At 46.3% G+C, this 26,986-nt stretch overlaps 1 protein-coding gene across 4 annotated transcripts in view; it reads right to left on the bottom strand.

Annotated features, from left to right (window-relative positions):
- Positions 1-26,986, bottom strand: part of CPEB3 (cytoplasmic polyadenylation element binding protein 3) — a 1,717,782-nt gene that overhangs the window by 1,252,735 nt on the left and 438,061 nt on the right. For 3 of the 4 annotated variants that reach the window (XM_069611374.1, XM_069611376.1, XM_069611375.1), the window contains exon 3: positions 9,279-9,438. In XM_069611374.1, coding sequence (XP_069467475.1) covers positions 9,279-9,438 — 160 coding nt within the window. The remainder of the gene's footprint in view (positions 1-9,278; positions 9,439-26,986) is intronic. The other variant, XM_069611377.1, reaches the window with a different exon arrangement.

Below are 26,986 nucleotides of genomic sequence, written 5' to 3'. Positions count from 1 at the left end.
TCATGCTTTTTGAGGCTCCTAAACCTCTTAAGATACTGGGAAGGGGTCTTCCCAAACCTAGCTATCAAAGCTAGTTTCACACATTCATAGTCCTTCCTATCCTCCTCCCCCATCTCCATTACCACATCAGTTGCAACAGGGGGAAGCCTAGAGAACAACCAGGTGAGTAAGTCATTTCCTGTGATGTTCTGGAGCCCATGATTATATTCAAACAGAGACAACCAATCCAACACATCCAACTTAGGCTCATACATACCAACCAATTCTTTAGGCATCCGGGGTCTTTTAGGACTGGAACTTCTAGAGGAGCCAGAGAGAGAAACATTCTCAACAGATAATTTCTTCATTTCTAAGTCATACTTGAGCTCCATTTCCCTTAGCCTTAATTCTTTGTCAGTTTGAGCATTAAGTTTCTTATACTCCAATTCTAGCTTCATTTTCTCCAGTTCAAAGTACTGAGGACTAAAGGTGGGACCTGGTAAAGGTCCAGTAGGCACAGCAGGTAGAGCAGGCAGAGGCCTAGGGGGGACAGTTACAACAGCCTCACCCTCCTCTTCTGACTCTTCCTCAGAAACATCAACATTTTGCTCCATGTTAACTTCAATACTGTCATCTACAGTTGCTGGAGTGGTAGGCTCCTCTGAACCATCACCCAGACTTTGGTTAGCTAACAATCTTTCAATCAGCTCCATTTTCTTGCCCTTAGTCAGGAGATCCTTATGTTTACAGAGCACTCTTAAACAATCAGCAGTTTTGGCTGCAAGGGACTCTTGACTATAGCTTTCTATAACTGACATGTTAGAGGTTTTACTTTTTCAGTGCTAAGCTTTGTGGTTAGTTGCACTAAGGTATCTAAAGCACAATAAAATGTATACTCAATACAAATCCCACCGCTGTACACCAGTGTTAGGCAGAAACCTGTGCAGTTCCCTTGGGGAACACTGCAAAAGATTTAAGACTACAGGTAGAGCAGTAAACCCCTTTGGTAGCAGTCTGTACCACCCAGATTTACCTGGTAGCTGTGGCTGAGCAGTCAGACTTCTCTCAAGAAGAGTTAGGCAGTATGTAAAGTATACACAATATGTACCAAAACACAATAGCACAAGCAAACACTGACCAGAGCTTGGTTTCAAAAGTATATAGTTATTTATTTAAAATACACATAAGTTAAAAACACTCTAGCAAAAATATAGTAAAAGCACTTCAACACAGTTATACTGAAAGTAAATTCAATCCTTTCTCCTATCTAGACAACTCTAGGTTAACACCACTTAATTAAAACAGAGGTGAGTGCTTAACGTTAGATGACACTCTAGTAGTTTCCAAGAAAGGGAGAGAAAAAGCAGAAATAGGTTAGACACACCACTCTAAGGTCCAGAACACTTGCAATAGGCTTAACGAAGAATAAAGTCACAGGTGAGCAAAAGTCACTAGGCAGGGCCCACTCTTAGAGTAGCCGGAGCGAAAAATGTGCCCAAGATCACACTGTTAGTTAGAGATTCAAAGTCTTGCAAAGAGTCAAAAAGAGGTTAGAGTGGCTCAGAAAGTTTAGCCAACGTGTCCCAGGCACTCCCAGGTTCGAAAGCCGGGGACTAAATCTACCCCGTACAGTCGGTAGCAAGGGAAGCCAGGCAGAACACGGTACCTTAAGCGGAAAGGATCCTCCAGCGGTGGCAGTTGTTCCAGGCAGTGGCAGCAGGGCTCGACGTCGGTCAGGGGAGAAGAAGTTCTCGCTGAAGAGCAGAAGAAGAGGGTCGTTGCACTGCCCGGGAAGAAACCAGCCGCGGAGTCCTCCGGTTAAAGGGTTGGTACCGACTTTCGCGGTATGGGGGTAAAGTGTGGTATTCCGGTTGCCGGGGTGCTTGGCACAGGCAAGGCGGCCACGAGATACCTCAAAGAACGGAAAGAAGGCGAAAACTGGTTGTCCCCACCAGTCAAGGGAAGGAGCCACTCCGTTAAGAGTTCTCCTCGGTCGTCGGGAAAAAGTGGTGAGACGGTTCAGCAGGGCTCCACCGGGTGGTGTCGTCGAAGCAGGTCGGCTCAGCTCTTCCCTCGTCGGATTCTTGGTCCTGTGGCGACTTCTGAAGTCCCAGTCCCCAAAGCCCTGCTTTTATGCAGCAAACCCCCATTCACCCAGCCTAGCTGTCACTCAAACATGCTAAGTGGTGAGCCGGGCGGCTCACCACTTGGGCCAATCAGGACGGAGTGCGACTTGAGTTACCAAGGTAACTCAGTCCAGGGTGCCTAAATCCCCCTCCACCCCTCCTAAGTACCCCAGACAGAGTGGCACCACTTTGGAGGGCTTCTGTGGAGAAGCCCGCCAAAAGTGGAACAAAGGGCTCCACTTTGGGTCAGAGTTACAGAGGCGAACACCAACGCCATTTTAGAATCAAGTTTTGGCAAAAAGTCCCAACCGGAGTTATAAAAATAAATATATAAACCGGCGGTATGTTTAAGGCTACCGTAAATAAATAATTAAATGTGTTAGCCTAAAACAATGGGAAATCCCATAGGGAAATATTCGCGGTCGAATATAAAAAGTAGTTTCCACTGCCACCAGCCAAAACTCGATCAGGGGGGACGGAGACGTGCCCCCTCGACTAACAGACCCTGGGGCAATCGAATTGCCCCAGCCAGTACGTCCACAATATGATGGTTTGTACTGGTTCTGTTCAGGATTCAAGACTAGCAAAGTCTTTGGTGACTTTACATGCCCTGGGAGACAGTAGTCAGTCCCAGGGTATGGAGTCTATGTTGGGGAGTCCCTAGGACACCCCTGGGTCACGGCACAGAGGGTGCTGTGTGACCCACATCACAAAAATACATGAGGCCCTATGGATTAAAAGACCCCATAGCCCATTCAACACAAGGTTTAACCAAGAAAACACACTTCAACATGTCCAAGAGTGAGGGTAAAAGAGTCTCACTCTTGGCAGGAGAAAAAAATTAAACCCCAGAAATCCAGCAAAGCTGCTGGGGGACTCACTAGGTAGGGAAATTCAGCCTAAACAGAGAATTCTCCCTAACAAGGACTTGAGAGAGAGCAACCATCTTGAACTTGTCCTTCCTGAGGAGCTTGTTCAAACCACGCAAGTCCATGATGGGTCTCAATCCCCAGTCTTTTTTCGGGATCAAAAAATAAGGGGAATACCATCTCTTGTTCCTATCCGCTACAGGCACCAGTTCTATGGCGCCTTTTTCCAGCAGGGATTTCATTTCCTGCGCAAGGAGCGGATCCGGACTCTTCAAAGAGAGCTTTCCCGGTGGATTGTCGTGAGGCCTCCGCCGGAAAGGAAGACAGTAGCTGTGGGCTATTATCCTCAGCACTCACACATCTAAAGTAATGGCACACCATTTTACAAGATGCTGCGCCAGCCTTCCCCCAAATGGCGAACCATGGGACATGACCTCATTACTGAGGGGAAGCGGCTGCGGCAGTGCCTGAGGGCAAAGAGGCAACTGCCCGAGTGGCTTTGGCACCTCGAGTTCCTTGTTTTCCTCCTCTGGTACGCCTACGTTGGCCCCTTTGACTGGCAGCCCCCCTCGATCTACTAAAGGAAGAGTGGTATCGAAAGGAACCTCCCCTCCATTGCTGGCCCATAGTATGAAAAGGCAGAGGTTGACGTGCTGCAGCGCTCAACGACTTCGCTGCAGCTTTGGAGGTCTGCAACCTCTCAAGGCTCTCGTCAGCCTTGCTGCCAAAAAATGGACACCATCAAAGGGCATGTTGAGAAGCTGGGACTGTACATCAGGAGCAAACCCCGACTTCCGCAACCACGGAAACCTGCGCATCACGGTGCTCGCCGTCATGGACCGGCTGACACAGTCTGCCACGTCCAGGCCTGATTGAACAGATTCATACATGGCATCCTTGCCATTCTGAACGAGGGAAAGAAAACCATCCCGTTCCTCCCCTTCAGGAATATGTTCAGCCTCCGAAGATACACAGTTCCACAGAGTGTGCGTGAATCTTGCAAGGGCACAAACGGAGTTGGCTTCTTTTAAAGCCATACCCCCAGAAGAAAAAACCTTCTTCGCCCAACCGTCAAAGCGTTTGTCGTCCCTATCAGGAGGGATTGTAGGGTACGCCGCCTGCTTTGCTGGGGCCTTAGCCGCCTGTACCACCAAACACTCCGGAGTGGGGTGCGTGGACATGTAGCAGGGTTCGCCACTGGCTGGACGGTATTTTTTCGGTAACGACTTATTTACTGCCGGAAGACTCTCCGGAGCAGTCCAAGCTGCCGCCACCCTTCTTTATAAGGCCATATGAAATAGCAACACCGGGTCAATGGGTGGATCTTGGTCAAGAATATCGGTCAGGTCATCCTGCAGAAAATCCACAAGTGGAGCAGACCACCCCAGATACTCTGTCACCCTCGACATGAGGCGCCTGTACAAGGAGTCAGCATGCGTACCAGGCTCGGGCCTGCCAAACTCAACCTTCGGGGAGGTATCAAGACCACTTGCGTCATGTAAAGATTGATGAAGTTCTTCCAATTGGCTATGACCAGACACCAGGTCATCAGGAACCTCAGGAGGCACCTCTTCCTCAGACCATTCCTCAACCTTTGAAATGTACTCCAAGGGTTGGAACAAGTCCACCCTGGGAGGAGGAACAGAGTATGGGTCGAGTATAGGCCGCATAGACTTAATGAGCGCCTTCCTGGGAGCTTCCACAGCTCTCTGGGGTACCTCCGGCTAAAATTCTTCAAACGGCGTCAATGGGAGTGGCGTTGACGTCGACCGAGGCGCCGTCGACTTCGAGGCCAGAGCCCCGAGCGCATCCTTCGTCGGCCTCATCGCCGATGGCGTCGATGGCTTCGGCGCCGATGGCGTCGGTGGCTTCCTCGGAGCCGGAGCCTCGAGAAATTCCCTCGACGGACATGGCGCCGATGACATTGATGCCTTCTTCGAAGGCCTCACAGGCTCCAACGGTCTCGACGGCGTCGAGGACCGGGACCTGGAGCAGGCACGATGGCGATCCTCCTTATCCGACCGGGACCTCGAAGGTTCCTGGTGATCGCGCCGACCGCCCGAGCCCGAAGGAGTGCGAGCGGTGGCTCTAGAGCGTTCCGCACTGGCTTCTCTCGAAGGCGCAGTTGGAACGGAGCCCTGCGACTCAAAAATCACCATCATCTCCTTACGGAAGGCGTCCCATTCCGCCGGAGATGAACGCTTGGTGAGACAAGCAATCCGCCATCTGGCGGAGTCCTCAGACAACGACGGGGAAGGCGACCGATGACGGCGCTTCCGTGTATGCCTCGAGGAGGCTGAGGAATAGCAGGACCCACTCCGGGAACGAGACCCCCTGGACTTACGCTGACGCGGAGAGTCACCCCCTCGAATCATCGGTCGAGAGTCCAGTGGACTTCGACTTACGGGGTTTGGAAACCCTACCCGCCAACAGCTTCTTCTTCCGCTCCCGCAAGGCCTTAAACGTCAAAGACTGGCATTCGTCGCAGTCATCCGTGGCGTGGCTCTCACCGAGGCACCAAAGGCAGACGTTGTGCGGGTCCGTCAGAAACATCTTGGAACCGCAGTCCAGACACTTCTTGAAACCCGACTTCGGGGTAGCAGAAGACGAAGACATAATTTCGTTAAACACAACGATATTCGAAGAACCGATTCATAAGAGAGAACCGAGGCGCGCCGAGATTTCAAAGCGAACACGTTCGCAGAAACAACGTAACTGAGGCTACGGGCGTTGTGCGTCCTACATATAACATCTGGTGACGTCAGCCGTCGGAGGAGGTCCTCGAGGGAGCGTATCGACATCATTGACGCAGGACGCCTACGCCGAAAAAGTTTTCCGAAGCAGCACAGCTGTGGTAATCAATGTCAAAGATGTGGAATATGTTGGAGGACACTATCCCTTCGAAATAGTAGTTAGAGAAAATAGTTTCAGGAGTGAATGTGAAGTGTACGGTACAGGGTGAAAGAAGAGTGGTTGAATTGTAATGGGAGGAGTAGTGTGGAGGAGGGACGAATAGCAGGAGGGGATAGTAGTATAGTAGATGGAGGCAGTAGTTATGTTGGGTGGGAGTAGTAGTAATGGTGCTGTAATTGGATGGAGTAGGAGTGTGGATGAAGGAGGAGGAGTAGTAGTAGTAGTGAGGAGGCGGTAGTACTAGGCAGAGGAAGGAGTGAGAAGCAACATCAAAGGGTGGAGGAGTGATTTAGAAGGTGTGGAAGAAATGAGGCGTGGGGGAGAGGGAGACAAGAGAGAAGATGAGAGAGAGAGAGAGAAAGAGAGAGAGAGAAAGAGAGAGAGAGAGAGCCAGCCAGTCAGCCAAAGGGCAACCGAAAAGAATCAATAAAAACACTTGAAATGCCTCTGTGAGTGGGAGTGATTCTTGTGCTATCTTTGACTCTACTTACTAAATTTGCGACAATCGGGCTGCCACTTGCAACTGCAGGCTCATCTATCAAGCACCAAAGAAAGGGGATTCAATGATCCCATAGGACTTCAAAGCCCTAACCCACCGTCTACTGGTACCACCTAGGAGAAACTTCATCCAGGGAGACAGGAGCATCTAGTTAGATGATTGTGCCAGTATTGTGTAAACATTGTAGCCGGCATGAACAATCTTACAACTGGTAATCAGACCCACACAATCCAGAGAATACAGCCAGACCCCCTGTTCTCAACCTCTAACCCCATGACTCTCTCCTCATCCGACCCCTTTCTTGTGAACCTTTTCCTGAAAGGAGAGTTTCACTCAAAGGCCATAAACAAAAGTCCTAGGCAAAGACTGATAGGAAATTACCATACTAATGAAAGGCATAGTTGATAATGATATAAAATGATGGCCCATTTGTGGGCCCAGACCAATACAAGGCTTCAGGTCAAACCCGACTTTGGGAATTAGGTTTTCACATACTCTCAAAGGTGCAGATGGGCCACAAAAACGGTTCCAGTGAAATGACATTTATAGAAAGGGTAAAGTAACTACAAAATGGAGTCGAAAGGCACTCGCCTCCTGTCTACACCTCAGTATTTTAACACATTAGTGACAGAAGGCTAATTTATTAAAAAAGTTATTCCTGTCGGTGAGTCCCTAGCAAAAAGTTGATTAGCCCTATATGTGCAGAATCTCGTATCCAAACGTTACCGGCCCTAGTTGGTGCTGATGTGCCGACTACAAGGAGATGTCGAGATCCTGACCCTATCCTCTCCAAACCACTTTCCTAATGTCTAAAAGTAAGTGCACACAAAAGGGGGGGTCGGTATCTGGATTTAATGTGTCCGCCTCCAAACCGTGTGTCTTATCTCTAAAACCAAAGAGCAAAAATTCTATGACAATTGGTCAATAGAATGATGTAAAAGGCTCATTTCTCTCTCCACTGTACAGTGTTATAGGGAAAATGAGTGGTGATAACTTAATGAATTTCTTTCTACGAGCTCTTTTCTTGATGTATGAGGGTATCGGAGCCTGGGTTATCAACCAGTACTACTTTAACAACAGTCAACCGGTTTCGGCGCGATTCATAAGTAGGCGCTTTCTTCAGGACGAATACTTATAGATATAGTATTCATTTAGTAATCTTCAATTCTGTGAAGTTTTTTGAGGATATCTTCAGGTGTCCAAAGAGGGCTTGTTGGATCAGTCCCTGAATTCTAAAGGATAAAAAGACAAGAGAGACAAATGGAACTATTATCAATCTCAAAGTGCTTCTAAAGCTCACTAGGCAGAATTGTTGATTATTCCACCTCCTTAAGGGGTAAGACTCCTCTTACCTCTATATGCCAAATCTCTTGGTCGTGCCTGCTAAGTGCTGAGAGTATCTTGAACTCAAATGCACGTGTTCTTTGCAGGAATCTGTAAAGAGACGTGAGATAGATGCTAAAAACCCATTCTAACTATCAGTTTTCCAAAATGGAGGCTATGTGTAGCCAGTCTATCTATTCACCTGTCTTCACTTCTTAATACTGTCCAACGGTGGAAGGTCCTCAGTCCCTTCTTTTCTCCTCCATATATTTTTTCTGTAACAAAAAACAATCATCCAGACAGTGGTACATGTTATTATTTTGATCAGAACAATGTCTTTCTGCTGTAAACTCAACCACTAAACATTGGCCTCTCTGTTGTGCCCTGTCCGTCGTCGTGGTCTTGCACAATGATTGCACGGGTTAATTAGTGCATTACTGGCAACCCAACGCGGGTCCCATGTCGTATTTTAGTGCTAGTGTAACTCCCCAGAACTTCCCATAATGTAAGAACTGGTCCTGTAGTTATATCTCTGTTCCAACACAGATATGTGCAAGCTGCACCGAAACAGTCTATCAAAACTCTGTGTACAGTCTAAACACAGAGAACGGGCACGCAACTGCTGGCGCTTACCTTGATTTCTTTTGCTGTCGCCTCTCGTGCCGCGATCTGAATAAAGCGCCATCTTGGCTTGCTGTTTGTTTTTATACTTACGTCGCGCTCACGTGATCATATAGAGTTTGCGTGCGGACTGCAATTACAGCCCAGCTCAAGCTGTGAATTGTGGTTGGTACCCACTTCTATGTTGTTTAGTTAAGCACCATTGAGGCTTAAATGCGGTCACGTCACGCTCACAATATCGTGTAAAGTTCGCGTGCGGACTACAAATGTATCCCAGATAGTGCTGAGAAATGTAGTTTTGCGAGCGCTCGCCTAGCCTTGTGTGGAATACAGGGCCGTTCCAAATGAAGTTGAGATTTGTAGTGTTTCCTCATTTTCTTTTGTATCGCGGTACATATGCTCTCTCGCGATTTGCTGCATACCTCAAGTAGGAATATGGGCCATATCTTAATCAATGGCAGGTAGTCATGTTTAGGGAATTGGGGTATAATTGTGCTTCTGGAATTAGGTTCACGTACAGACTCCAAATTTATACCAGACAATGCTGGGAGTTGTAGTTAATAGCCAAATCTATGCTATACATGCACTTGTATGACCATATGCCAGTGCAGGACAGTTCCAAGTGATGCTGTCTCACAATATATCCCATAATTGACTAGGGAGTGTGAGCTTATTTTATGATAACCGCCAGCAGGTCATGTGCATGGAATGGAGATATGGTTGTTTTCCAAAACAGTAATTACAGTCCCACAAATACATAAAAACCTGCTTCCTCCGTGCATTCAACAATGATCATAACAGTCCTTTTCAATAGAAAGATAATTGTAAAAAAAAAGAATAGAACATTTTACAGTTTTGGCAAATTACAGTAACGATTTCAAATGTGTACAGCTGTTTAATTGTAGTAGTGCCAATCAAGGATGATGTAGAATTATGAATATTCCTAACCTGCAAAATGATTCCTCCACATTATATCAGCGAAACTCATTGGCGGGCCACTGGGATGGTAGTGTTTACCTTTCAGAGGCTCGTGATCAGTCCTGATCATATCCATTAAGGAATTCTCCAAAGAGTGTAAGTTAAAAGTGTCATAGGGCCGATTCCGGTCCTAGGAAGAAATCAAACAAAAAAGAAATGAAAAAGTTATTGTTAGCAAGTCATCATGAACATAAGAAATGTTGCGGATATAAAATTTGCAATAAACAAATTTGATTAACTACAGCTGTAAGATTTTTTACTTTTTGCTTAAAAAGACATTACCAGTTCCCTTCTCAATATTTGACATGCCGTGACATGACAACCATAGTTGTGGGAAACAAATGTCCAGCTGTACTTGGAGAGTTAATGCTAGAAAATAAGTTTAATATCCGTATTCCTTTCTCCATGGTTTTCACATACAGTACTCACAAGGAACAGGTAGGTCTGCCATAGTATGGCCAATCGAACTTTGGGGCTCACAAAGTCTACACGCGCTGAGAAACCGGACTGCAGTCATTTTAAGACTCCCTCCAGTAAGGCTCAAGCAAGGCATAAACCAAATATAAAATAGCAGTTTGGAACATTCCTCGAAGAAAATTACCTGTTGCCCATAACGCTCTTAGGTATGCAGGAAGTACTCCAATGAACTCTGCACTTAAGAGAGATTATTCCGGGTCACTAATTCAGCTCACTGTTTTGTTCCAGGACACGAGCAGTCTCAATAAGGTTAAAGAAGTACGATTCAGGAACTATCAATTCGTTCAACGCACTAGTTGCTGAAGACAACCGAAATAAATATTGCTCAGAGAAACAAGCAAGAAAGCCTAAATCTGACTTGATTCTGCAATTTTTTGTTTCACTTCTTATCGATATTTAACGATAGGTTGCAACTGAGAATACTGGAAAATAAACAGCCACCCTACCTCCATGGAGTTTAGAGAAGGATGCAACAAACCCGTGAGAACAGTCTTTCCTGTGCCTCCTCTCTAAAGCAGCACTGAAAAAGAAATGGCCAGCATTCCCTACTGAGCCGACCTCACCCATTCCTGACCACAATAATGTCGCCCGAGGGATTTCTAGGAAGCATATCCACATTATACAAAGCAGCGCAAATACACATGCCATCCACTAATAATATGAAGGAGAAATGGGAGCGAGACCTATAAATTAGTATAGGAGAGCCACAATGGTCAAAATACTGCCACTACACCAAATCCATCTCTATGAACTCCAATCTTAGACTAATCCAATTTAAAATCTCGCACCGTCTACACATCACGGCCAACAAAATGTCCAAATTCGACGCCTCCAGACAAGTGTGCTGCCCTAAATGCAATGCCCCAGCAGCTAATTCCATTTACATGTACTGGGAATACCCACCCATAAAAAAATTCTGGGAAGAAGTAGCCAAAAGGGTGAGTGATATACTGGACAGACATATACCAGCCACCCCACTCAAATACTTGTTGGGAGATATTGGCAAAATCTCTATGAAGTACCACAGATTATTGGCTATATCCAACACAGTGGCCGAGAGGAACATTCTCAAGGCATGGAGAGCAAGAACAGCTCCTACGGTACAAGAATGGCTGAAAGACCTTATATGGGTACAAGACTGCAAAGAAATGTATATAAGGGGAATAGTTACCTCTTGTAGACCCAAGGACATTTGGAGCCCTCTTAGACTATATCTGAACACTGACTGGGGACAGATAGAGGAAGCTACTGAATAAACCATACTCTGCAACAACACCAGCAAAACTGCCGGAACACTCGACTCTGCACGTACCGGTTCCCTTGCTTTAATGTACTTCGTCTTGCTTGAAGAAGTTAAGCTTATACAATGTATATTATGTTCGCTTGTGAGTTGTAATGCATATGACAGCAATAAATAAAGGTTTTTTTTAAAAAAAGGAAGAAATGAATTTCTCTGCAATGAAAGTCTAAATTTCTAACAGTGGTCCAGCACAACATGTTGCTCTTATTCTTAGAAAACGCATTATATAATTTCAAAGTTATTTGTGTAGAGCTTTAGGTCCCAAAAAGTATAGGTCTTTGTCATTTGTCTGGATTTACATACAAAGAATCTGTTTGTTGGGGAGAGTGGTCTGCAGATTTGGGGGGCAAAATACATGTATCCCAATTAATGAACGCAGATCAGCAGTTTCTCTACACCTTTACCGCGAGATAACAACATTCAGGTATAAACTTTATGTTTTTACTTTTCTATCTATATGTTATAATTTTAAAGTGAGTGTCATCTCCTAAATCAATACCACTCATACTTGTGTTATGGTTTTAGTGGGGGATTCCCAGTAGCCTATCTGGGTTGGGGACAGCATACGGATATGGCTTAGATAATGTACAAAAAACACAGCTCAGTAAACTGCATAACAAAGGTCACCCTTTCATCTTCAGCACAGTGGTTCTGTACCCAAGGAACAAAACATGAAACACTACACGCATGTTATCATATATACAGGGGGGAGAACAATCTATCATTTTCTAGCACAAACTCCTGCAGAAATACTAGAGTTGTGTAAACAATATCACTTAAGGTACCACTGGGTACCCCAACAATCATCTCAAATGCATTTAGAATATCATATTTATCATATCATAACAGTAATTTTGGTGGGTGGGGAGTACCTGTAACTCGCAGTGCCGCAGGTGAACATTTCCTGGCTCCAGAAAGGATGACCCCAGTACAGCTGACCAGAGCGAGGACAGCAGCAATGTATTCAACCATGGTAGCACTGAGTGTAACGAAAGGAGAACCACTAAGCATACTGTAGATTAAGGAGCTCTGTTTTACACTACTGTCAAGAGGGGTAGAAGGCGAGAGTTCCTTGACTACCTACTCACTGTATTTGTATCCCATTTATGCACTGACCAGTTCAAGTAGTCGGATGCAGGTCCATCTTGAAAATACATGAATCTCCACAAACATGCATGACTTTGGATCCCAAACAAACAAAGCAAATAATCACAGTGTTCCAAGGGAGCATTGAGCCGCTGAAGGTGAAAACGAAACGAGAGGACCTTAAGTGAGTAGATTCTGATTGAGACAGCTGAGGGAATGTATATAGTTCTTTTCTAATCAAGATTGGCACAGGCTTGTAGCGTTCTTGTCTAGCGTAGCTCAGAACAGGCTTATAGTGATATTTCCTGAAGCAGCTTGCCATGGGCATATAAAGTCATTAGTCAAAAGCTGAAATTAAACTAAATTAAAACTGGTAATCTGCAGGTGAAGGGCATCAGACAAGGTTTTCTCTAACAATATCCTAAGCTAGGGGAAAAGTTGGCACGTAGTATACCTGGCTTTAGGGTAGGAAGGGGCCGTTCCTGTGATAAACAGTGTGGCGATCTAGGGTTCAACTACGTCATTAAGCTGTACTGCTGACTTTTGCAGTTGTAAAACATGTATTTTATTTATTTATCATATATTTGTTATTTTGGGTCATTATGGAGTGCTAAGAAGCATCAGAGCAGGGCGTGGCTTGATGCCGCATGGAGGGGGCAAGTCTCAGTAGGGCTCCCGGGATCCCCACGGAATCAGTCTACGATACTGATAAAAATCCTGCATGGACGTTGCACCAGAGAGCATTATCTCCCTGGTGCAACCTCCATGGGGTAATGCTATCAGGAAATCCCCCTGATAAGCATTTAGGTAGTCTGGAGGGAGTCTGGGCAGTGCTCCAGCATGGATCAATGGGACCATGGGAGAAAATATCCGAAGAGTGGTGGAGGAAAAAGATGGCCACTGGAGAAGCTGCGGCGACTGGAAGGCAGTAAAGAACACTGAACAGAGGAAGGTGGGGAGCCGCAGAGCATGCGGTACACACGGTACGGTCCAGTCCCAAGGGGAAGTCAGAGGTGGCATCCCCGCTTTCCTCCACCAGCACCGGGAGTGGAGGAAATGGAAAACTGGGCCTGAGGGGTGAGGTGCCGCAGCCCAGCGTGGCTCCAGCTGAGGGAACCAGCACAGGATCCGGGAGGCTGAGGCAGCAGCATCAGTACTGACTGACCCGAGGAGGAATGAATTGGGCCACAGTAGAATCCGGGGAAAGAACACCAGCACCCGCCGTGGAACATTAGCACCAGACACTTTATAGGAAGAGGTCCACATTTCAGCATGGGTCTGGTGTGGAATGGTGGCGAGTTGGGGTGGAGGGGGTGATGTCCCTCCAAGTGAAGCAGTGAAGAAACCGGTATGGGAGGTTTCCACCACATCCAGTCTTCTCCCCTTGGTGCACTATCCAGATATCAGAGGAGCTACAGGGGTAGACCTTGAGTGGACCGACTGCTGGGCACACAAAGAGGGGAATAAGGCCAGGGAGTGCACATGAAGGCAGACCACAGGAACTGTTAATCATATTGGTTCTGCAGAGAAGTACTTCTGAGTAGTGGTGTGACTTGACTCGCCCCCTGACTGATAGGCATCCATCTGAGAAACACAGCAAGGAGATGGTACAATAAGGATGCATAACAAGGAGGGAGAGATTAAAGGAGGTGTGGCAATAGAGACAAAAACACTTCACAGACCAATACTGTGGACAATTACGCTCCTTCAAAAGGGGTGTCAGCAAAACCGCACAGGCCTAGACAGGCATGCTGTGAAGAGGATGAGGGAACTCTATGCGTACCTACCGAACCAGTGGTAATGGTGGAGGCCTTGTTAATGCTTGTGGAGATAAGGAGTAGTCATGTGGTGCTCGAGAACAACATTTGAGAAATTGGAATGGCCATATCACTAAGGGCGGACATAAGAAAGGTGTTGGCCAGAACGAAGGAGGCAAAGGATCACATCTCTATGTTGGAGAATGAAATGTCTGTGATCAAGCAGCGGGTCCGGTGGCTTCAAAGCTCATTGTCAAACTTGAATAACAAGCAGAGGGAGCAGAATGAGGCTCAAGGAGAAATAGCATACGGTTTCTGAGACTGCCAGAGGGAATGGAGGGAGAGTCAATGGAGGTCTTACTGGAGAAGTGGCTAGCCGAAGGTTTTGGACAGAAGGCACTCTTAGGAACTCTCTCAGTGGAGAGAGCCTGCCGAGTACCAGCAACACACTGCCTCCCCCAATGCGTTTCAGAGGGTAACAATGGCTTGCCTTCTGAACTTTAGGGACAGGGATGCCCTCCTCCAGAAAATGAGAAAAATGTGCCCGGTCATGGTTAACAACACAAGACTTCACATGGGAAGTTCAAAAACAGAGAGAATCTTACCAAGGAGTGGAACAAGAACTGAGGAAATGAGACCTATGGTACATGCTTCTTTTTCCAGCCAAACTGAAGGTGCTACTTGGGGTAGGTCCTGGTTTTTCAACAACCCAAAGGATGCCTGGGAATGGCTGGAAAGGAATGACATGAAGAGTAAAGACAGCCTCCGAGGGGGATCGGGCTCAGAGCCTTAACAATGCAAGTCCAGAAGAGCATCATAAGGGCTCAACTGAGCACCCAACCGAGACAATCAGGGTAGCTGAGGATGGCAGTTTGACATTGGGGCACAAAGAGGTGTGACATGAAACCTGTCTGGGAGGGTACAAGGAGGGTGGACCATGGTAAGGTTATGTCTGGTTTAAGTAAGGGTCTCAAGCATTTTGTAAGAGAAATCTTTGTGAAAATATATGTGCTAATGGATAAGGGGGGCTGGGGTGAGGCAGGGTGTTTCCGGAATGGAATTTGGGATCTACCTTTCTGTGGATAGCACTTGTTAAGCCAAGTTAATCACTGGTTTTCTTGATTAATTGAAAGGCTATGTTTGGTTGGGGTTAAGGGAGTGTGAAAAGATGCTTCTAGGGGTTGGATGTATAGGGAGGGGTGTTTGGAATGGTGGGCAAGCCAAAGGATGTGGGTGAACTGTGGAGGGGAGGGTTGAATACCAGAATGACTATTAGAAGACTTGGGAGAGAGAGAAATATTTTGAAAAGACTCAAAATTATGATGGCTATTGATACTTGTTTGAAAATAAGAAGATGGCAGCGGCAGCATTGAAATCCTGGAGCGCAAATGGGTTAGGGGATAGGATAAAGAGGGGGCAATGGCGCCACTCCTTAGGAGACCCAGTCCTGAGGTTAAGTTATCCGAGACACATCTGGAGGGCACCAACTATCGATTTCCGGGCAACATCTATACTCAACAGTGTTTCATGCGGGTTATGCTAAAGGATTAAGGGGAGTATCTATAATGATTAAGAAGTCAGTTCCCTGTGTAACTAGACAACTTTAAATTAATAAAGGGGGACACTGTATATGTGTCTCGGGGACCCTTAGACAGGATAGCTAGTCCCCCAGTTAAGGAAGGGTTAATAAAGGAGGTTAGAGATGCGATTCTGGAGACAAGATCTACTATGGTACTTCGATGATGTAATGGATGGCCTGGACAGGTTGGGTAGAGCAATACCAAAGGGATTTATGGAGAACGAAGCTACACAATTGGATACAATCACTAGGCCTAGTGGATATTTAGAGGGAAATATACTCTGATATGAATTGCTTCTTATTCCTCTCTGAAGCTCGAGGGTCATCATCACATACAGATTATATGTTCAAATGAGGGAGGATGTACATAGGATTAAGGATGAAAATATTTGCCAAGTGGGCTTTCAGATCACTCACCCTTGTTGGTAATATGGGGATTGGGTAGAGGAAATCGAAGGGGGTTTGGCGCTTACATGCATACCATCTTTTGTCTCCAGAATTGGGGGAAATCTTGGAAGAGACAACCAACCAGTATTTTAGGCAGAATGAGGGGTCATTCGATAGTGTGGCAACACTATGGGAGGCGTACAAAACTGTATTGCAGGGAAACGCGATTAGAGAAGTTAGGAGGAGGGAGAAAGACAGGTTGCAAGAACTAGCAAAAGTAGAATATTTGGTGGCGGAATTGGAGGGGAAATGTATCAGGGAAAAGTCGGAACAAGCCTAGAGAGACCTGCAAGGGGCTCAAGACAAGGTGAAAACAGTATAGCTAGATGGGGCCAGGTACCTGAGCAGGTTCGGTAGGATATATGGAGCATATAAATAAAAACGGGTAACTGTTAGCATAATTGGCCATGGGGAAGAAGGGGATAGCAGCCATTAAGGGAGATGGAGGAGAACTAGTCAAGGGGGAGAAAGACTGCAGATATATTTGCAACCTTTTTTGTGAAACGTTATTCCAAAGGTCCGGAGCAGGTGAAAAAAAGAGTTGGTGTTCTTTCTGGACAATCACTAAAACAACTAACGGAGGCCCAAAGGGAAGGTATGGAGGCAGGTCCGACACTGTCTGAGGTATAACGACATATACAACAGCTCAAGGCTGGGAAGATGACAGTTCCTAATAGGCTCTCAATAGAATTATGGAAGCTGTTGAGTGAAAAAGTGAGCCTGCACTTATTGAACATGTACATAAGGAGTAGGGCTGAAGGGATCCTCTCCCTTGATCTTAGGGAAAATATAATTTCGGTAATTCATAAGAAAGGGAAGTCCAAAAAATCTTGCGAGTCATATAGACCAATATCCTTACTAAATACTGAAGTGAAGATTGTAAGGGGGGCATGGTATCACAAGTAAACGCTGACGCAAGAGCTGCACGTTTCAAAACCTTCATTGATGGTTTAAAAGGGGCAACTCCTATCTTGCCCTTAACAAAAGATCAGAGTATTCTTTACCATCAAACTAAAATAAAATTCAGACCTTAGTCAAAATAAAATGGCCTATACAAATAAACTTTAATGCCTGCCCTCTTTCTAATACAATTCATGTGTAAAGGGAATTAGTAATGCAAAAATGAAAATCAGTGTTCAAAAGAAATGTCAGTATGGCTGAGTAAACTCCCTTCCCACGTTTTGTAGCACGGAGTAAGGGGCACACTTGGAACATGTAACATAAACTGGCTTCGGACACAAGCATGCAGTTTGTTTCGTGTACCAGGGCCGACTTCGCATTCCACGAAAAAGAACTAGTTCATCCGCTAGACCTCTTGGCTTTCTCCCACTCCAGCTCAAGTCACCTTTTAGCTTGTAATACAGTTCAACAAAAGTTTGTTTCCTTCTGGTTACCACAATTCAGTACAGGTTTCCCTCCACCAGGCTCAAATCTTTCAATCACAATATGTGGGGGGTTCCCTTCCCCAAGCTTCAATCACACCTTCATAGGGCTTCCCTCTGTCGGGTTCAAGCCTTCTTTCACTTTCCTTCCGCTGTCGAAGACTTTTGAAACTGCAAGGCTTTTGCTCTTAGCTCGGCATGACCACTTTGACCTTCTTTCCTCAAATGTCACTTTTTCTCTCCTACAACAAGGCCTATTGGTAAATGTAGTTTCAAGCACAGTACTTATTTCAAAGTTCAAAGATCTCTCTCACATCCAGGTTTCCCTCTGCCTGTATCAAACCTAACAACAGTTCAAATCTTGCATCTCAGTTTCTTTCTCTTCTCGCTGCTTCTACGGCATCAGACATTTCACAGACTTTCGATTGGGCAATCTTCTATCGCCGGACCACTCCGTTACTTTTTATCTTTAATTTACAGTTCTTTACAATGCTTTGCTTTGTCTCGCGTCTTATCAGCACACGTGCAACCTTCATTCGTCGGATACGGTTGCCGTCAAGTTTCATATAACACAGACCGGACTTTCATTGCTTTCATCAATTCACCGGATGTGTTTATTCATTTTCTTCTTTAATGGCTTTGATCCCGAAGTCAAGGTTGATACCACAACTACCGCTGCACCTCCCCAACTCTGCCGTTCAGGGTGGCTGGTATCCTTGAGACACAAAAGAGGCTTGTCTCTTCTCTCTAGCTGGGCTTCCTTGCGCAACCTTCGAGGCTTTTCAGAGGTAACAATCTATCGTCGTGTCCAAGTTCTCTGTTCCTCGGCCTGTCCCTCTGCTCCGCCTGGTTTGCCATTGCCCTGCAGGAACTGCTCCTTCTCGTGCACCACTTTGCTCAAAGTTTAACTACAAGAAAATGTCTCTGGACTTCAAGTCCCATAATGCAATGATCTTATTTTGCTCCCACTTCACCAGGCTCCCCTAAACGGCATTCCAGGGTTTTTGGGAGCTGCAGGAGTTTAAGGGGATGATTGTTGATGTCAGGGTCTTGCCACCTGCCCATCAAAGGCCTGGGCTTTCCTGTTTCACCCAGGGTAGGAGCTCTGGTTTGGGCACTGCCAGGTAACCCCAGTCGCCTTTGGTTTGGCTCCCTGGAGTCAGAACTCCCTCGACATATTGCAGCCTCCCCTGTACTCACAGGCCCAGTAATTTGGCAGTTCTCCTTGCTTTAGGCCTTCCAGTGCCTCTCCAGCTCAGGTTTCTTCCTCTTGACCTCTGTGCTTCCCTCAGCATCCCCAGCCCACTCCCAGTGTGCCTGGGTGCTCCACCTTTTATACTGGCTGGGAGAATTAACAGGAGCCAGGTGTGAGTTGTTGTCCAGCCCTGCCTGACCTGGTTAACGGAACAAGATGGAGACCGCCCATAGGAATACATGGTACACTGGTTCCTATGGGCAATCTTCATAGCTCCAGTTTGCCTCTTCTTTGTCCCAGTGGTTTTGGGGAAAAAACCGTGGGGAGGAATTATGGGAGTTGTAGTGTTTCCAAGTGGTGGTAGGAACATTATAAAAAATGCTGTTAGGAGAAGGGGAACAATCTCGGTGCTGTAAAACTTGGGATGATATATGGGTTCTCCTTTTCCTGGTTCTCCTATGCCTCCCTTTTGTGTTGGTACCTTTTGGAATTGGGGAGGGGGCAACTGTATAGGATTCCGAATGGTGTTTGGTAGAAGAGGGTTGTTAGGCAGAAAGCTGTGCAGTTCCCTCTGGGACCACTGCAAAAGATTTAAGACTACAGGTGTTTGGCAGTAAACCCACTTGTTAGCAGTCTGTACCACACAGATTCACTTGGTAGCTGTGGCTGAGCAGTCAGACTTCCCTCAAGAAGAGTTGGGCAGTATACAGAGTATTCACAATAGGTCAAGAGCACACAATAGAACAAGTAAACACTGACCAGGGCCTGGTGTAAAAGAGATATAATTATTTATTTAAAACCACATCTAGAAAAACACACAGGCACTAATAATAAGCAATTCAGAAACATGGTCATTAAAAGATATACACTCCCTTAAAAGAATATTAGACAAGTCTTAAGTAAAGCCCCACTTATTTTCAGACCGCGGTGAGCGCTTAACGTAGATGGCACTCTAATAGTTCGTTTTAAAAAGGGAGAGAAAAGCAGAGAACAAATTGAAACAGATCCCAACACTTTTTCAAGAACACCACAAGGGAGAAAGGCAAAGTAAAACCGTGAAGTTAGAGTTCAAGACGCCGGATCCACCTTCGGAGGATCCAAACGAAATGTGTCCAAGGTCACACGGTTGCAGTGCACAAAAGTCTTGTAAAGGTTCAAAAAGGAGTTGGTACCACAGAAAGGGACCAGTTAGAGGGTCAAGGCGGCCAGCCCAGTCCAGAAGGTTAAGGAGTTATTATTACCTTGTAGCAATCTTTAGAAAGGGAGGCCTGGCGGACACAGTACCTTAAAGTGTTGAGAACGCTCCAGCGGGGGCAGTTGTTCCTGGCAGCGGGTGCAAGTCAGTGCTTCGTCCGGGGGAAGAGAGGATCTTGTCGTGGAGGAAGACAGGAGTCCGTTGCACTGCCAGGGAAGAAACCAGCCGCGTAGTTTCTCAGATAAAAGGAGCGGTCCGGTGATTCGTGGTTCAGTGGTGAGTGGCTATCCGGCTGCCGGGGTGCTTGGCACGGGCAGTGCGACCACAAACCGGGCTGGGGTGCGACGAAAAAAAGGAAAACTGGTTGTGCCCACCAGTCAGGGGAAGAAGCCTCTCCAGCCGGGAGATCTTCTCTGTCGTCGGGAAGTGGCGAGTCGGTTCTGCAGGGCTCCACCGGTGGTGTCGTCGTGGTAGGTCGGCTCAGCTTCTCCCTCGTCGGATTCTCAGGTCCTGTGGCGACTTCTGAAGTTCCAGTCCCCAAAGTCCTGCTTTTATGCAGCATACCCCCATTCACTCAGCCTAGCTGTCAATCAAACATGCCAAGTGGTGAGCCGGCCGGCTCACCACTTGGACCAATGACACAAGAGTGCAACCTGAGTTACCTAGGTAACTCGGTCCAGGGTGCCTAAACCCCCTCCCACACCCCCTGTGGTACCAAGACAGAGTGGCACCACTTTTGGAGGCTTCTGTGGAGAAGCCCGCCAAAAAGTGGAACAAAGGGCTCGACTTGGGTTGGAGTCACAGAAGAGAACACAAACGCCATTTTAGAATCGAGTCTTGGCAAAAAATACCAACCGGAGAATATTAATTAAATAAACCGGCGTTATGTTCGAGGCTATGAGAATTAAATAATTAAATTTGGTAGCCTCGAACAATGGGAAAATCCCATAGGAAAATATTTGCGGTCGAATATAAAAAGTAGTTTCCACTGCCACCAGCCAAAACTCGATCAGGGGGGACGGAGATGTGCCCCCTCGACTAACAGACCCCGGGGCAATCAAATTGCCCCGACCAGTACATCCACAATATGATGGTTTGTACAGGTTTCTGTTAAAAATGTGGGACTAGTAAAGCCAGTGGTGACTTTACATGCACTGGGAGACAGTAGTCAGTCCCAGGGTATGGAGTCTATGGTGTGGTGTCACTATGACACCCCTGTGTTACTGCACGGAGGGTGCTGTGTAACACACATAGGAAAAACACATGAGATCCTATGGAGTAAAGGACCCCATAGCCCATAAAACACATTACCAATCAAAGGAATACCATGAATCATGAACTCCAGAAATCCAGAAATCTAGCAAAGCTGCTGGGGGACTCATTAGGTTAGGAAATTCAGCCTAAAGAGAGAATTCTCCCTAACAAGGGTATGTCGGCTAGGGAGGAAAGGGGGACACCATGTATCTCCTTGGGACTCCTCCTCCATCTCTGGTCCGCTCCCCGGGTCCGGACCCAACAGCAATAACCCCTCCCTAGCCACCCCCGAAGAGGACACCATGGGGTTGTTAGGGAAAAGCCCTTGGGTTTTTCATAAAATCCTGGCTAAAATATTAGCTAATCAACTGTTGACAGTTGTTCCCCAATCAATCCTTCCAAATCAGAATGGGTTAATGCCAGAGAGGCCGACGCTCCTTAACTTATGTAGAATCTTCAGAGCAGTGACAACAGTAGAGGCTGTGCGCCACAGTTCCAATGCAATTTTGCGCTGGACTAATTTAAAGCCTTCAATTAGATCAAATGGAGTTAAATATGGGCAGTTCTTATGAGAATGAACTTTGGACCCAGCTTCATTGGTTGGATAAAACTGCTGTACGAGTCACATACAGCTAGGGTGAAAGTAAACAGCCATCTCTCTGATGCTTTCCCATTGGAGAGAGAGACGAGACAAGGCTGCCCCCTTTCTTATTCACTCTACTGATAGAACCACTGGCTGAGTGGGTAAGAGGCTACATTGGTCTTATGGGTTTTAGCTGGCCAAGAGGACAGGATTTTGCTGTTCTCCGATGATGTGCTCTTATGCTTTAGCAACCCCAAAGAGTCAGTCCCATGGGCAATAGAACTGCTCAGCAAGTTTGGGGAGCACAGTGGTTTAAAAGTAAGTTGGGGGATTCGAAGATGGCCACCAGTGGATACATTTGGTCCTTGGCTCTGCTCCTGGCTAATTTAAGCAAGCCTGCTTATCTGGAATAGGAAGTAGGCTGGGCGACAGTGAAAGACCCCATAACAAAGGGTGAAAGCTATGGAGAACCAGCAATAGCGTTCACACTCCTTGCACAGCGTGTATGAGAAGTCCCTGCTGGATAGGAGAAATGGGGCATGGCAGACATGGGGACCCAGTGTTGAAGACGAGCACCGGAGGAGAGAGGCAAGCCGGTAGGTGGAACAAAAAGTAAGGAGGTGTTCTCCACATTGGATGCGGCTTGACAGGGACAAATAGAACTTTTGAAGCGCCAGTGGGAAAGTGGATACAGGACTTCCGGTAAGGCAAGCAGTCAGCGAGCAGAACAAACATATTAGCAGCAGAGACTATAAATCACTGGGGCAGCCCCCAGGCTGATGTTACAAAGCCCTGTCTGGACGACCTGGGTGTCACCTACACTAACTATGCAGATGACACCCAGAACCCCATCCCAATATCCAGGGACCATGACGCTGACACAGCCACTCCCAATGCCATGTACCTCACCATTCAAGCTTGGATGGCGCAACACTGACTATGCTTAAATGATGACAAGACGAGTAGAGTAGAGGCTCCTGGCATGCTCTAACCATTGAGAGTGATCCTGCCAGCATAACGCTCCGTTAGCTCACAAGAATCTGCAGAAAGAGTGAGGAATGGACAGAATGTGAACTGGCCAAGAATCGAGGTGACAGCACACCGGCATCAAAGTAAATTCACAGTGTATGTTTCCAAGGACGGCCTGAAGTCCGAGAAGAAAATGGTGGCTGCTCCATCCCAGAGCTCTTCATCCAGAAGCAGAAAGGAGGAGCTGTGAAGTGAAGAAAGGCACCAATGCCTAACACGGTCCCAGCTGGTAGAAACCCTGACCACTACCCTAGCGACTCGCACCATAAACACCAAATGTGCCCCATGGTGGCTTTTCAGGAATAGGGACTGAACTGCAGAACTTGCCTGCCACACATGGTGCACGCGACAGAACCAGGAACCTGTGCAACGACAAGCACCTGATAGGCCCACTATACGCTCAAACCAAAGCCAACTGAGCTGGTGCTCAATGTTTTTCATGGTAACGCCTCTTCTGTGGCAAGATATGGTATGGAGTGATTGGGATTTGACAAAATAGAACCTATGCAGGTGATTGAGAACACATTTTTTAAGAGCATTTTGTGGTTACCTGGGTCTGCCGCCAATTTTGCAGTTCACCAAGAATTGGGTTGCTGGTTTCTTGGCGATCTAGTTGCTTCCTTGCCTGCCAGACACTGGTTTAGAATTTGGGGGAATACTAAAGCTATTTTGAGCCAGGAATTAATTAGTTACCTTGTGCTTAGAGATCACCATTTGAAGATACCCTGGTTTAGGTATGTAAAAGATTTGTTAGTGGATGCGGGTCACCATTTTTCTACTACAGCTTTTGTTACCTACAAGGGCTGCAAAATCTGCAAAGGGAAATGTACTCCAGTTTATTCAGAACAAGAGAGAGTCCCTGCAGTTTATGAGACCAGCCAATAGGAAACATGCAATGATCACGTCCCATGGTCTGCAGAAGTATTTTAGCTGGGCTCAGCAGCCGTCTCATCGCATTCTTGTTCCTAGGGCACGTTTTAACTGTATTCATTTAAGAGCTGTGATGGCGGCTCGGTCTAAGGGGAACATGGATCAATCATGTGTGCTCTGTGGGGCGCTTAATGAAGACTTTTTTCTGCTCCGCTTTTTCAGCAATCAGGGAGCACACATTGAAACCCGGTTTGCAGGGTTTAGGTTTTATGTGTTATGAGAAAACAATGTATTATATGTTATGGGTGGACTCTGTACAGGTGGAGTGGGCTGTATTGATAATTTTTTTTAAATGTGGCTTGTCTCAGAGAATTTTTTTAAGATTTGTTGGATTTTGAACTTTGTAGTTTTGTTTTTAAGGGTTCTATTATGGTTGACAGGTTTGATCCCAGTAATTGGAATTTTTGTTTGTAATATTGTTGTTTGCTTATTTTTTGTTGCATTTTTATGGTATGCTTTGTTTTACCGAAATACACAAACATACACAACAATCCCCTTTTATTTCAGTGTACTTGAAATTTCAGCGTCCAAGATTTACAACTTTCAAAAAGCAATGGTCATAGATGATTTTCTTTAATTTAATATACATTTAAGAAACTATTCATTGTAATTTTAGAAAGCTTAGTACTTAAGGAACCAGGTCTTTAATGTCTCAGACCCAAACCCTCAGAAAACGTCAGGGAAGATAATCCTCTGATGCTTATCTTTATTGGGGGGGTTGATAAGGGTCCCACCGATAAAGAGAAGTTTGAATTGTGAACGCTATATTGGTGGCTGGGGTGACGGCGACATTGACATAATGTGGCAATTTAGTATGAATCTAGTGTAGCTAATGGGAATGAGATATGCATTAATTTTATTGTTTGTGTTTTAGTTGATACATTTTCGAATTGCATGTGCACATCAAGATAAGTGTCAAAACTGCTGATATAATATAAACGCAATACAGGTGCGTCATGCCACATAGTGCTTAACAATCAGGCAGCTCTACATGTCCATGCGAGGTAAGAGATTTGCAATGGAAAAATCAGTGTAAGGGGATTCAGTATTCCTGAACATACATGTATAGGTAAACATGCATGGGGGTTTCTAGGGAAATATGTTTTGGGCAGTATGAAAATACAGATCTGTTTTGCCACAGAGTTCTCAGACAAGTTAGGAATTGCGCTGGCTAAAAACCTGGTATGGGCAATTGAACTCTGTATGACAGAAAAATTAGTTTTACAAGGTTGGGGAAAGACAGCAGCAGTTGCGATGAATATCAGATGGTCAGTTTCTGGCAGCTCTTTTTTATGGTCTAGGTGCATTGTGAAGGGGAGATGCAATCTCTGCAAGGAGTCCGTTATTGAATCACAGGAGGATTCCGGCCACCTGTTAGGGCTGGACTGTCACAACCCTCGCCCAAAACCCCCTCTGGCAAACCCATTGGCCAGGTGGAGTCAGGACTCGGGCCTCTAGAGCCTGGCATCCTCTTCAAAAGCCCTCATTGGGCCAGTCCTGGCGCCTGTGGCGCCAGGCTCATACACCATGAAAAACAATGTGCTTGGGAACTACTTTATTGTATTGTCAGCCAACATGGAGGCATCCACATAGCTAGGTTCCTAAGAACTAAGCTATGCGGTCTAGTGTTTTGGGTGTGGTAGCCTAGGGACTACTTTACCTGGAATATTTTGTTGGGGCTATTTAAACCACACCCGAGCAAGACAACACGCTTCGCGTTACTTTGCAGCTTGGAACGTGACGCTCACCGTGTCCAGCTATTCCCTCGAACCTCGGAGAAGCAGAACCTGCAAGGAGACAAAAGGAACATCATTAGCAGCAGCATCTTACCTGCAGTCTTCATCTTTAAACACTCGCAGCTACTGAGAACAGCTTCCTCGAATCTGCACGCCTCCCGGACAGAACGACCTGAAAGAGGAAGATAGAGGCAACATTAAGAAAGCAGTAGAGACATTTACAAATTACGAACTGCTCAAAAGGCTTACCTGGCTGGTCGCCTCTCGGCTGGCACCACTCTGGACATTCCACTCGTGCTGAAGAACACCGCAACCTACAAGGAAGGAAAACACAGGTTAGCAATGGCAAGACTTTGCAGCGCTGCGAATAGCGCTTACTTACCGCATCATAGCGCTCTGAATGCGCCATCATTTACCAGCGGGGCTCAACCAAGCCAGTTCGCCGCGCTGAAGCTCTGCATACCTAAGGGAGAAAAAAAGAGACATTTTAAACAAAGAAAGGCATGCAGGATAGCAACAAAACTAAACAACAGCAATAAGACCTACCTGAATAATATCAAACGGGCCGGTGTCAGTGAAGTAACTGGACCGCACATGCCCATGAAAGACAATGCGCCCCTGCAAAGAAGGCAGGACGTAGAGTATGCCTAATTCTACCACAAGGTGAGGAGAGGGCGCCAGAGGAACTGAAATCATATGGGGGTGGAGGGATGATACTTACCCCAGTCGGTCAGTCTTGAACACAGTCCTCCTGTATTTTCAGGCAGAACCTTCCCCGCAGACCACATCAGGGCAAAGCTGAGAAGCATACCAGTGAGTAACCCGGCTGGGTGGCGTCCCTGTGGATACCAGGTGAGCGTAACATGGACAATTAAAACTGATGCGGGCTGCTTGCAGGCAAAGGAGCATTGATAGATCATGGGTTTTCAATAGAGTTGTCAAGGTGTGGGTTTGGGCCATGTGGGCTGGAATGGTAAGTCGCATAGTTTAGAATTAAATGTGGACACCAAGATGTTTGAGCGATAAAACTAGCAACAATAGATCCAAGGGAAATTTGTTCGCCCTCCTCCTCTTTACATCAATGGAATTTCCATAGAATAGCTGTGTGCGTCACAAGTAGGGGTAAAGGTTTCTAACCAGATGGAACCTGTGATAATATTTTTTTTAAATCTTGTTATTAAACACTGTTTTATAACATGAAGCAAATTGGAATAGGATGGATCTTGAGCAATTACTTCATGTAGCACAGATAGGTATATACCCTTTTCATCTACGTCCCCCCTCCAAGGTCAACAACCTGCATATAGTCACAAAGTGAGATTTCGCAAACCCTGAGAATATACTAACCCTGAGTTTGAATCTCCATACTCTCCAGTAACCACTCTGGTGGTTACAACACAGACAGCAGTGACAACACCGTCAGCTCCAATCTTCGAAAGATGAGATCAAGATGGGAAAAGGAGAATAACACCTTTATGTGAGAAACCTCAAGGTGTCTCACCTGTTAGTCCCCAGGGATCTGTCATTCAGGTGGCCAGGACACGGCCATCGCTTTTGGATCCAGTTTCTAGGGTGGACCAGTGGGGGAGGATCACCTGGGAGAGGGGTCTTTGGGGAGTGGTGGTGCGACACCGGATGGCGAGACGCAGTATCCCCTTCCCTGAAACACCTTTACCAGGTAGGATTCTTGGGAACTCAACCCCCGCCCCCTTTTCCAACACAAACACT

This window comes from Ambystoma mexicanum, chromosome 8 (assembly GCF_040938575.1).
Source record: "Ambystoma mexicanum isolate Mex_15411 chromosome 8, UKY_AmexF1_1, whole genome shotgun sequence".
NCBI lineage: Eukaryota > Metazoa > Chordata > Amphibia > Caudata > Ambystomatidae > Ambystoma > Ambystoma mexicanum.
The sequence above is the reverse complement of the archived record's forward strand: the minus strand, read 5'-3'. Positions and strand labels throughout refer to the sequence as shown.